Raw genomic sequence first — 12,698 nt, forward strand, 5'->3', positions numbered from 1 at the left:
TCTGCATTGATTACCAGGTGCTTAATGTTGTTTAAGAAAATTTATTTGAATATTTTAAATGGTCTTTCTTTAGCTCTTCCATGCTCTGCATTATCTAAGTTTCTAGTGAATAAACATCTCAAACATGACCAGTCTTAGACAGTTCATGGTGTACATTACAAGCAGCAACACTTACTGCTCATAATAATAATAGGTTTTGTTATTAAATTAATTGTAACAAAATTTAGTATGCTGTAGTCCAGTTCTTTCTAAAACTATATTTGGCCAATTTTGCCCAACTCTTGTTTCTTTAGTACTGTTGAAGTACCGATGAAGTCCCATGGAAGGAGTCAATGGCAATGTTACATAGTTCTACAATACCTCTAGGCAAAGGAAACCAAACTGTTTCTGAAAATATTTTCTAGTTTGTGAATAACAATAATATTTTCCATATGTTGCCAGTTTTTGCTTTTATGTTTGTTTTACTCCAGGTGCATTAAGTGTCACGGCATTTATAATGCAGCCTCTGTATTCAGGATGGCTACTTCATTATGCAGTTCATACTTTAAAAAAATAAAATAAAAAATCCTTGAAGTAGAGTCATTTCAGAAAAATATAAGAACTTTTCTTCAGTTTTGCATCACAGAAATAGTAATTTTTATACACTGAATTAATTGAATTATTGTACTAGCATTTCAACAGCATTTGACTAGCCAGGTAAGAAATACAATCATTTTCTCATACTCAGTAACTGATCTTTTATCAGACGGAATACATACTAGGAAGGACTTTTACAAATCATTCATATCCTGACCAAATTCTCTTGTAGGACTAGTGTAAATCAGGAGTAACTGCACTGCAGTCAATGAAGTTTCACCAATGGGTAGTAGTGAAAAGTTGAGAGAAAAGCAAGGGTAAAGGTTCCTAGCATTGTTCCAGTTACAAAAGATTAGCAGGGTGGTTTTTATCACTATATTTGTTAGTTCTAAAGTCAAAGATCTTAGCTCACTTTAAAAGCATATTTCTAATAATTTATTAGCATTTTGGAGCATATTTGCTTTTCACTTAAGTACAGCTCAATGTGGTTGGTTCCATAAGAAAAACAGCTTCATACCATCATACAATCAAAACATGAAAACAAAAAAATTCTGTAAAAAACTTCTGGAATTTGTTCTATGCTTGTGCTTCTTCCATAGATTTTTCTCTTGGTTGTTTCTTTTGAATACAAGGTTGTATAAGTAAAAATATTATTCCCACCATATATAGCAAGCCACATATGTAAAAAGAAAAATCGTATTTATGTGTGATGTCATAGATCCAACCTGCAAAATAAGGACAAAACATGCTTGTTACAAAGCTTGACAACAAGCTACATTGCATGGGAAAATACAAAAAATAGTGTACATTCCTGTCATGACATTTCAGTCAATCCACAGAAGTTTTGTGGAAAAAAGAGATGCTACAAATGTTCCTCTAGATGCTACAAATGGAATTGTATTAACAAAATCTCTTGTCCATTCACCAAAACCCAAACCCAGTGCAAAACCTATCCTCTCATTTAAGTGTCATGGGAGTCTTAAAATGGGACGCTAGCTATGTGCCATCCTAAGCAGCGAAGCAACCTTCTCTCTAAAACTGTACATTTTTCAAACAAGTCATCACAGGTCTGACTTTAAAATAGGCATTTTGGAATCCCAAACCAATTAGTTCTTCCACCCTATTCTGTCTTTGTAAAATGCCTGATACTGCAGGCTAGTTCAAATGCTGTGCCTTGTGCAAGCAAACACATTCCCAAGAGCCTTCTCAAAGACTCACATACTGATAAAAGACTTTTCAAGAGATACAATCTCAGTACTGCAATGACTCCCATTCCAGCTTTAATTCTTTTGCAAAAATATGTTAAAGTTACTTCAGAAAGGTTTGAGAACCCAAAATAGTAAAATTCCCTCATGTCATGCTGATTGCATTGCCATGTAACCTCAAGATCAGAAGCTTTTTTTACTTCAACTAATTGCATCCTATTTGCTTCGATACTAATGACCAAATACAAAGACACATTCAGCACAGACTGACAGGTGCTGAAAGAATTATACGGTTGAGTAAAACACTGCTACTTTTCAAAGGGCACTGAATGATCTTTCTTCTAAATCGTGTCGCCTCACTCGGTGGCGGGGAGAAGGTGAGAGCGTTCTCGCTTTTCAGGGTTGCTTGTGCTGCTAATACCTTCAGCTCAGCCTCGTGCCTGGCTGACCACGGCCATGACTCAAAAGGTTTCTTACCGCTTTCTTCTGATTTGCATCTCCACAAAAGATAGCTGTAGTCTGGCTATAGTACTGACAATCAGTACCTATATCTCTTCTGTACTTCCCCGCCTCGTTCTATGAGAAAATTTATAATGAATGTTTGTTTAAACCTAAGTAACTATGGATAACATACATACACTTCTACCTTCTGCAGGGGATGGCGGTAAAGAGATTATGAGCAGTGCAGTCCCCAAAGTAGATTATTTCTGGCTGAAGGAAGGCAAAGCTAAGTTAGTTAAATCAACACATCCATCGGCAGCTTAGAGTGGTGACACCCAAACACACTTTATAGTTCTTGAGGGTTATACTATGGTACAAACACCTGCCCACCCTGAAAACTACTCATCATTTTTTCATCTAGATAGAGGCATGAGTATCTATAGTGCATATACTGCACAAAACACATAAAAATGAGTTAAACCTTTCTCATTTTAAAAAAGTGTATGATAATATTTTCAGAAACATACCATTGAAAGTATAGACTGTAATAGATTTGGGGTTATTTGCAAGCATTGTAATTTGTCACATGCGTATAGTGAGCTGGTACCCAGCAAATGTGCTCTGTGAATTTGTACAATGTAAAGCTGGATGTTACGGTCCATTCTGGAGCAGCTGTAATTTTGTTAACTACACGTGCTCATAACATAAGAAAGCTTAATAATATAACAAGTCACGCAGTTATTATACAAACATCTGTTGGTTAGCAATTTGAACTTTTTACCTGCAAAGGGTGGTCCAAACAATGCAGATATTCCGTTGGCACAAATGATGATGCCATAGGCATTTGCAAGGTGTTTAGTTCCAACTAAATCTTCAGTCACGACGGGCATTAGAGAAAAATAGCCGCTAGAAAATCCTATCAGAGCACAAACCACAGCCAGGCTAACGTATGTTTGCATTAGTGGCAAAGTAAGAATGCAGGTGACCAGGGTGAAGTTAGCCATGAGGAAGACATTCCACGTGCTGATGCATGGTAGATCAGAGATAATTCCAAGGATCACTTTACCAAAAATATGAACAATGGCTATAATGGATGTCAAAGGAAATATATTGTTCTGACTAGATAAGTTGTACTGCTTGACTATTTCTGGAAGATGAATAAAGGGAATGACAAAGCTGCTATAGGCAAACAAAGCCCAAATTATAAAGGCCACAAATACTCTATTGGTAAACAATGATGCAGCTCCAAAGTAGCTGGAGTACCATATTGCAAAGCCCTTCCTGACTGTAACCATCAGCTGGCTTGCTGTCTTAAGAATGCGCAGTCCGTACATATTCCTTCCGCTTCTAGATTTACCTCCAATTTCTATGTGCTGAACACTGTCAAGCACTTCTTCATTTGTTGCCTCTTCTTTTTTTTCCGGTTCTTCACTGAGGACTCCATTAGATTTTATAGTCTCTGCAGAATGGGACAGAGCTTTTGCCTGATTATCTTCACTATTATTTTTTACAATGTATTTTTCACTAACAACGTCTTTGGGAGAGAATGGTCTCATAAGCGCCCCGCAGACACAAAGGTTCAGGGAGATGGCGCCCTGGATGAACATGGCATTCCTCCACCCAAATTCGGTGCAGAGGTACTTCAGTAAGGCAGTCATTAGGAAAGCTCCAAACCCTGTTCCTGTGGTACTGAGTCCTTGTGCAAGCGCTCTTCTCTTCTGAAAATACTGCCCTACCATGACCACCGCAGGCAGATAAACCATGCCACTTCCAATGCCTATGGAAATAAAAACGGAAATCAATCAGAACTTCTTGCTGACAAGATAAAAAGTAGTGAAAAACAAATCAGGTTTATTCCTAACTTTTGTGCGAACGTAGGAGTAAACCCAAGAATAAATATTCAGTTCTCATGTTAGCTTTCATTTCTGCCTTATAGTATTTACCAAAATTTGCAATAGTCATTCCAGTGAGAATACAATGCTGCTATTTAACTGCTGGAAAAACTGAAACACATGGAAGATAAAACCTTTACGTCAGTTCAGCATGACACCACTGGAAGGTCCCAAACATCCCACAATAAATCAGTGACAGTTAATGTAGGGACAAACATAAACAAGCCCTATTTTGAAATACCTGCACTTAATAGTACTTGCATCTGATTGTATCAGCAACCAGAAATTGTTTAGTGGGCACATCTTGTTGCTTTTGCCTAAGTTCACCAGCAATGAAGATCCAGACTGAGTTTTCGGCCTTGCTTTGTAACTGCGAGATACGTTTCAGGAGCCAGCACAGGGGGTTTAGCCGGGTGGTGGGACCTTGGGTGGCTTCCAGGTTTCTCTTTGGGCACTCCAGGGAGGGCCAGGGAGGGCCACTCAGTAGCTGCACAGGCGTATTCTTAAAAGGCAGAGTTCTAATTTTGTAGAAAATCCCTCATATTAGTTAAAAAACAGGGTATTCATTGTACCTATTTCAGGCAGAGAGTGTTGAGAGTTGTGCAAATGCATCATTAAAGTAACAGTTCCCAGTTTTTCTCACAGCAAATTCCTGACAGAGGGGATTTCGACTGGAAGAGGTGTATGCAGAAGATGCTTCCAAATTCACTGTGATCATAATTTAGAAGAGTGTTTTGGGCTTAAAAGTTTTCCTAAATAGCTGATAATGTACCTGCATGCAGCTACAGCGTGATCTAGCTACAGCGAGATCAGAGAAAGATCAGGGATTCCAGCAAAGCCTGAAAAAAGCACCTCAACATCATGGCAGTGTACCGTGATCAGGGCTGACTTGTTTTGCTTCTTAGAAGTGTTTATCTCTTTGCTATGCAAATACATGATCAAGTTTTTATTTTGCACAAGATCTCCCTCCCCAGATGCAGCCACAAACTCTACGGAAATCTCTCTGCCCCCAGAAGACTGCCTGCCTCGTCAGACCGGCCTGCCGCTGGCTGCTGTGAAAACACAGGCCGGGCTCACGCTTGCCTTGGTGTTTACTGCGCTTCCCTGTGCATCCCGAGAAAAACGACATCTTTTAAATTGTTTTATCTTCTCATTCGGTGGGCTACACAGCAAAACGTAGTCTGATTACACGCAAAGGCACGTCACCTCCACAGGTAAATACAGGGCCACAGGCCTCTCCGCTCCTTTTCCTCACGGGTTTGTGGCCCAGCGCGGCAATGGCAGCGGCTGGGCCGGCTCCGCGCTCCCTGCCCTGTGCGGGGCCTCAGGGGCGCTTCGCCCCCGGCCCGGAGGGACCCCCCGCTGCCAGCGGCCGCAGGCGCCCGCCCCAGGGCTCCCAGGATGGGTGGGGGCAAGGCAGCTCCGCTGCCCCCCGTCCTGTGCTATGGGGAGCTGGGAGGAAGCGGTGGACCAGGAGGTGAGGGGACAAGGCTGTGAGGAGCCGGGGAAGGGGAACCACGCTGAGGTGACGGGCACTTTGGGGATGCAAGCTGAGGCGGCAGGGCGGCTGCGGCCGGGGGGACGAGGCTGGGACCATAGGGACGGACTGCGTGAGGGTATCTGGCACGGCGGGTCAGCCATGAGTGAGCCCGCGAGCTCTGCGTGGAGGCCCGGAAGAGATGGTAGCAGGAGGCAGCCACCGTAAGCGGACGGCAGTCTTACAGCTAGTGGCCATGAGAACATGAAAGAAACTTCCCTGCGGTGGCCGAGAGTGAGGTGACCGTGAGCAAGGGGATGGGAGTGAGTGCACAGGGACTGAGGTGATGGGTGCGGGAGGACATGGTGAGTGCAGGGACAGTGAGTGAGGAGATGGCGAGCGAGTGAGGGGGTGGTGAGGGGACAGCGAGTGAGGGGATGGTGCGCGAGGGGACGGTGAACGGAGGTCTCATGGAGCTGCGAGAAACGTCTCAGGCATCTCTACACTGGTTTTTCTGGCCAGAATTACTCCTGCAACAACATCTCACTTCTCTGCTCATGTAAAAATTTGCCTCAGATTTTTTCTGAAAATATGGTTTTCACCCCTCTTTAAATTCTCTGCATAGTCTCTGCCTTCTTATCTGGTATTTTGGGTATGTTCTTTCTGAAAAGCAGCAAGGGCTGAGAGAAAGAGATTGTAGATTCCTGTCTGCTTGATTCTGTTCCACATATATGGAAACAGAAATACCAAAAAGGGCAGAACCCTGCCTGTAATTATTGTTTTCGGTTTAGGAATTTACAACATTACTCAAATCTATGGTATGGTGGTATTAAGAGTCATCACAGTGATCCTTGCTGGTTTCAACTTTTTTCCATCCAGAAAGCTAGATAAAAAATTATGTACAGAAATTCTGCAGATCTCTATGAAATTCTGTGAAAGGGTAGTTTGAGGGAATGGAGGGTACTGAAGCTATTATTAGCATTGCAAACAATTTTTTTCATAACACCTCCGTCTATCACAGACAAAACATAGGTACCATGCTTCATTTGCAAACATAACTGGCCATGTTGTCCATGGAGTGAATAATATTTCAAAGTCCCTTGAAAGCTCAGTGTTGCTCAGATAATAATTAAAGGCCAAATTTTGTATTTCTTACTTGGATCACTTTAACATTTTTGTTTCATATCTATTGACAGTATCTCCTTCCAGAAATGAACAGTTAATAAAATGGAGTAGTACTTTAACTAGGTAACACTGGGTTCTTCTACATAACTTTCTTAAAGTAACTAATTTTTTTTCAGAAGAAGCTACATTTTGCTAGAAACTGAGCATTCAGGCCCTAAGGATCTGTTAGTTTTCAAGAAAGACGCCTAAACACGCATGCCTTTTCATATTTTGATTGGGTTCTTACACAAACAAAGCTTTTCTAGAGACCTAATTCCAATAAAAATGACAAAATACTACTTCTTTCAGTGATTTTCATTGTAAAAACATGTAGCAGAATTAGTTGCTATTTACTAGTGGTTGTTGATGTAATCTGAATAACCTTTATTAGAAACTACATATGAAATACGGCCACATACATTGTCCTAATTCGGGCTGAGGATAGAGTTAATTTTCTTCATAGTAGCTAGTGTGGTGCTATGTTTGGGATTTGTGACCCAAACACTGTTGACAACACAGGGATGTTGTAGCTGTTGCTGGTCAGTACTTACACAGCATCAAGGCCTTTTCTGTTTCTCAGGTGGCCCGGCCAGCAAGTGGGCTGGGGGTGCACAAGAAGCGGGGAGGGGACACAGTGGGACAGCTGACCCCAACTGACCTAATGGATATCCCATACCATTTGATGTCGTGCTCAGCAGCAAAACTGGGGAGAGGAGGAGGAAGGGGGTACGTTCGGACTTAGGGCATTTGTCTTCCCAAGTAACAGCTACTGCTGTGAAGTAGTAACTGTTACGTAGTTAAGTAATGGTGAAGCCGCGCTTTACTGGAAATGGCTGAACATTTGCCTGCCCATGGGAAGTAATGAATTAATTCCTTATTTTGCTTTGTTTGTGTGCACAGCTTCTGCTTTACCTATTAAACTGTCTTTATCTCACTTTTACCCTTCTGATTCTCTTCCCCACCCCACTGCAGGAGAGTGAGTGAGCAGCTCTGTGAAGCTTAGCTGCCTACCAGAGTTAACTGACAACAACCTTTAAAAAGGGTTTTGAAGCAGCACATAGTTATCACAATCTGGTATTTTATTAATGTGGAGCAGCTCCTGTAGAAAACATTTGCTGTTTCTTCCTGGGACAGAGGAGTTAGCTAGGTATACATTTCATCAGTACTATACCATCTTTAAATTCCACTTGTTAGAGTTTTGGTTATATTAATTATTCTAATCAAAAATGCCATCTGATATATCCACTTGGGAGAAACTGATAAAATTGCCATCTTCACATGGCAGATTTAAATGACAACAAAAGTCATTAGGCCAAATCCATTGAGTAAATAGAGATTTCTGAAAAGATTACAGGCCATGAAGAGTGTGAAAGAAAAGCTGGAATAACTCTGCAGTCTAACTTCCCTCTTTACTCACTCAGATGACCTTCAAAGGAATAAAAAATAATTGAAAGAACTTTCAAACGTTAGTACAGCTCTTACCGGCTGTCACTCCAAACGTAAGGAAGAGGTAGTGCACATCTGAGGCATAGGCACTCAGTATCCAACCTAGGGCATTCAATATCCCTCCAATTATAGCTGTCTTGCGGCACCCACACATGCTGATGAATAAACCAATGAAAGGACCTGTTAAAGAACATGAAAAAATGCTGTATTTTTTATTTAATTCTCTACACTTTATATTTTTTCACACAAAGATTTTTAATGTTTTAAGCAAAATGTTAAACATAGGGCTACTCATGCAGTTCAGTTTATTTTCCCTATTAATGTTTAAAATTGTGGAAAGAAAAATTCAACCAACCAACCAACCAACTACTTAGCAAATACCAGTAGGACCTAAAATCAAAGTTACTCTGTGAAGAAGGAACAGTTCAAACCAAAGAAGAAACTGAAACTGTTGTTCCCAATACTAATGCTGTGTGAGTGCAGGCCTTTTTCACAAATAACTAGAAAATAAACATTTTGTTTCCAGTGGAATATTGTAGGCAGACCTAAACACAACTTTTTCAATCTTAATTTAGGGAGACAGAGATGTGTGTATACACATATACACAAACAGAGCCCTCCAGGTATTATTTGGGGTTGATACAACCACAGCTTAAAAAATAAATTTTAGCTCAGCTGCCAAACTGAAATACAAACTGTCCAAATTCAACAATTTCTCCTCCCAGACAGAGTACAGGGAGGACCACAAGCTTCACAGATGATCTGTTTTCTTGATTCCAGCAAGGCCCTCAAGTCACAGGCATCCTTTTTCCTGCTCATGCTGTCACCCCATCTAATTGTTTTCCCTATTATCTTCCCTGTTGTGCCCTGTCTCCCTCTAACTTGTAAAATTTGTCCTGGTGACTTCAAAAAGGCAACTCAGGAGAAGTTGGGCAGCTCTCATAACAAATTGGAAAACTGTAAGAAAATACTTTGAGGGATGAGTAGCAAACAAGTCTATGTGGTTTTGAAATAAATTATGCTGGAACATACCTACAATAAGTGTAATGCCCATGCTAAGGGAGCTAACCCACGCTGTTAAGCCACGACTTTGATTAAACTCTTCAAGCCATTCCATGTTGAGTATTCCAAGGGCCATTTGGGACCCCATGATAAGTATGTGCACAAGGAAGGAGGAAAGTACAATCATCCAAGCCCATCCTCCATCGATGTTTGGATTAGGCTTAATTGGCTTACTTCCAACTTTCGAGTCATCTCCAAAATCGTACCCAATATCCTCTCGACTAGCATACATTTTCTCCACAGTATTCTGAAACAAATGCAGTAAATACCTTCAAAATACATACAAAATAATCAGATTTTGTAGTTTGGTTATAGTGAATAGCATAAATCACAACTATATTTCACTATGGTGGTTTAGTGCAGTTGTAAAGCAAATACTGGGTTTTCATTGTTCGAATGTAAAATGCTTAGAAAATTCCCTAATTAATGTATTTGTGTACTTTATTGTCATGGCTGCCTATGCAGGAGTATTTATGGGTTGACAGGCTGCATTATTTCCATTACTTTATATTTTACTTACTTGTAGGTGGCTGAGAGCACTCACTCTTCATGGGCTGACTGTGGTCACAAAAAAAGACTGGTGTCTCTCTGTATATTCCTTCTCTGTATCACCCTCTGCTGTGCCAGTAAGATTATGTGCCTTTGTGTTCAAGTTGCTAAAGCTTGGAATAAAAAAAAGAAATCCTGAAGAGGCAGGTAGATGAAATTACCATATCTTTTCAGAGGAAATCAGTTTTGAGATGTATTTCTTCCTTAGTAGTGGAAGAACAACAGTGAAGATAGAGAAAGATAAAGATTTAAGGTTCTTGATTTTCACAATGCTTTGCTTACATAAATTACAACAATGGGATTGTTACTACCTCTCTGGCAAGCTTTTTATTAGAGTCAACTTGACAAACAGTTTGCTATTATGCTTTCAGTTTCCAGAGTATTAATCCATATAATCCTATCAAAACCAAAGAATTCTTCCAAATGCATGTCAATGCTTATCAGAATCAAACTGAGCGGCAGAGTTATGTGCATCGGTGTATGTACGAACATAAATATATAATACCTTATCATAATAAAATAATATATAATAAATATAATAAACACATAATACCTTATCATATCAGAATACCTTAATTTGATTACTTTGATTTCTCCCATTGTTAGTCTAAGTGAAGATTGCAACACAACGTGAAAATAATTTCAAAACCATTTTTAATTGATTAATAGGCAAGGTGCAGAATCCAGTCTTCCCTCCATCCAATTTCTGCTGCAACATATTGAAACGTTACCCGACTGTGGAGCACCACATAGGTTTCCATGGAGACTAGAAATGTAATGATGCAAATTACCAGAGATGGTAATTTTTTGTCTTCTTTTCTTCTCCAGAGAAATAGAGCCATCAGCTTCACAACAGTCAGAAGAGAGAACAGAGTTACCAAAAAATGTTTAAAAAAGCTCCTTATGTCTTCTATGAGCCCTGAGAAGGTGTGCCTCAGGACCTAGCTCCTCACTACTGAAAACTGCCAGTGAGTGGAGTAACTCAGATTTTTGGGCTGTTGTCTTTAAATACATGAGGGTATTTTGCTTCTCAAGTTACTACCTTTCCAAACTATTTTACTTTTTTCTTCTTGCTAGATAAACATATGGAGGAGGCCTTGAAGTGTTTCATGCTAATACATAGACATAGTCAGAGCTGACTGGTCGAAGCTACCGTTTCTTTCACAGACAACAGTGAAAACCTGCCAATATATGTAACCTCTCTGGACTGGCTGCTGGGTAAGTGACCTTCATCGTTAAGTGCCACATAGCCCTTACTTGCAGTACAGGTAAGTACTGTGTCACTAAGGGCAGCCTGGACACCTAGGTTCCTCGAACAGCACACTGATTTGCCTCATAGTGAGTTGGAGCTAAAATGCATTGTACTACTGGTATCAAATTTTTGATAGTTAGATACTCTTTATGGACTAAGTTACCAGTATGTATTGGTGACACAGTGAGGAAGAACAAGAAACACTTGCTGCACGAGCAGATAAGCTGGGACCAACTGATGAGTCCAGATCTGGGTGCCAGTGGAAACACATACTGAAACGGCTTACTGCCGCCTTCTTTCCAAATCAAGAGGCAGAGAGAAGGGGGATTATGCTTAGAGGTCTTCCTAGAGGTCCTCCAGGTTGTCTGAGGCAGGACTGTGTATGTGGTGAGAGGAAAGGTAGCAGGGGAACAGGGCAGAGCCATGCAGTGGTGCAGACTTTTTTTGAACAGAAGAAGACAGCCTGGGACAGCCTTCGTTAAAATTACACTTCATCCTTCCTCTACAGAGGGTAGGTCTTCAAGATGACATCTCAACTCCTACCTATTAATGTACTTGGAGCTAGATCCCCATTGATGTAGTGTATAGGATTACTTATGGGTGATTCAGCCCACTCACAAGAGAGAGGAATACTAACTGCATAAGTGTAATAAAGATAGTGAATAAGCATGCTAATGGGAAATCATAAAAAGCAGCAGAATGAAGGAAAATTGCAAGCGGTTAAACATGTTCTGTATAAGATTAATGAAAATGTATGACGGATATTACAGTACATCTTAGATAATGGAATACAAAATTATGTAACCGAAGATTCAGAGAATTAAATGTGGAGCCTCACCTTTCCCTTCCATGCTTTTGACTGGCTTTGTGTGCACCTGAATACTGATACTGGATACAAAAATGTTCTTCTTTGGACAGGAAATAGATATGTCTTTTATATATTTTAAATTATTTAAAGCAAAAATAATTTACATTGAGATGCAAAAGATATGACACTCATCTTCGCAATCTTACTGACAGAATGGGCTTAGATTGGGTAGATGCAAGTTAATGTCATGCTTGCATCAACCCCCACGAATCTTCAGAAAATGCATATATCTTCCCTTTGAACTGGATTCATTCTTATTAACACTTTTAACTCTCCACTAATGTCACAAGTTCAGAGTGAATACACTCAAAAACATGGAAGGTCATTTCCAATAATTGTGCAAACTCTCAGGCTCTGGATAAAGCCAGGACTGGACATCTGGATCCTCTCCCCAGTACCAACTCATCGCCCCGTGGCCTCTCGCACTTCCCTGCCCTCAGCCTTCTTCCCACACCACAGCACTGCCAAGAACAGGGTATCACAGAAGGCAGAGAAGCCCAAAGGGCTCTTTGCAATTGTGAAATGCCAGAGAAACTGCAATGAAAATGATTCGTGAAGTCAGACATATTTCCCCGATGAGCAAGGCAGTGAAGACCCACTCACAGTAAGAGTGTTTGAACACAGCCCCTCGCAAGGGATTGCATTTAAAGGCAGGAGAATCTGGATTCTTGTTTGATCAGCTGGAGAAGGACTCGATCTTTTTCAGAAAAGCTTTTTACATTGTATGCACACACAGTATGCAGAGCTGTTAGAAAACTGGCCCAAA

At 40.6% G+C, this 12,698-nt stretch overlaps 1 protein-coding gene across 1 annotated transcript; it reads right to left on the minus strand.

Moving 5' to 3' along the window:
- Positions 1 to 1,152: 1,152 nt before the first annotated feature.
- Positions 1,153 to 9,495, minus strand: SLC16A14 (solute carrier family 16 member 14; the record flags this gene model as incomplete). The annotated part of the gene is made up of 4 exons (XM_082003454.1): positions 1,153 to 1,301; positions 3,004 to 3,999; positions 8,238 to 8,381; positions 9,234 to 9,495. The coding sequence occupies 4 exons, from the start codon at positions 9,493 to 9,495 to the stop codon at positions 1,153 to 1,155; spliced, it is 1,551 nt and encodes a 516-aa protein (XP_081859580.1).
- Between the last annotated feature and the right edge of the window lie 3,203 nt (positions 9,496 to 12,698).

Source organism: Phaethon aethereus (genome assembly GCF_964289735.1).
Source record: "Phaethon aethereus genome assembly, chromosome: 9".
Lineage (NCBI taxonomy): Eukaryota > Metazoa > Chordata > Aves > Phaethontiformes > Phaethontidae > Phaethon > Phaethon aethereus.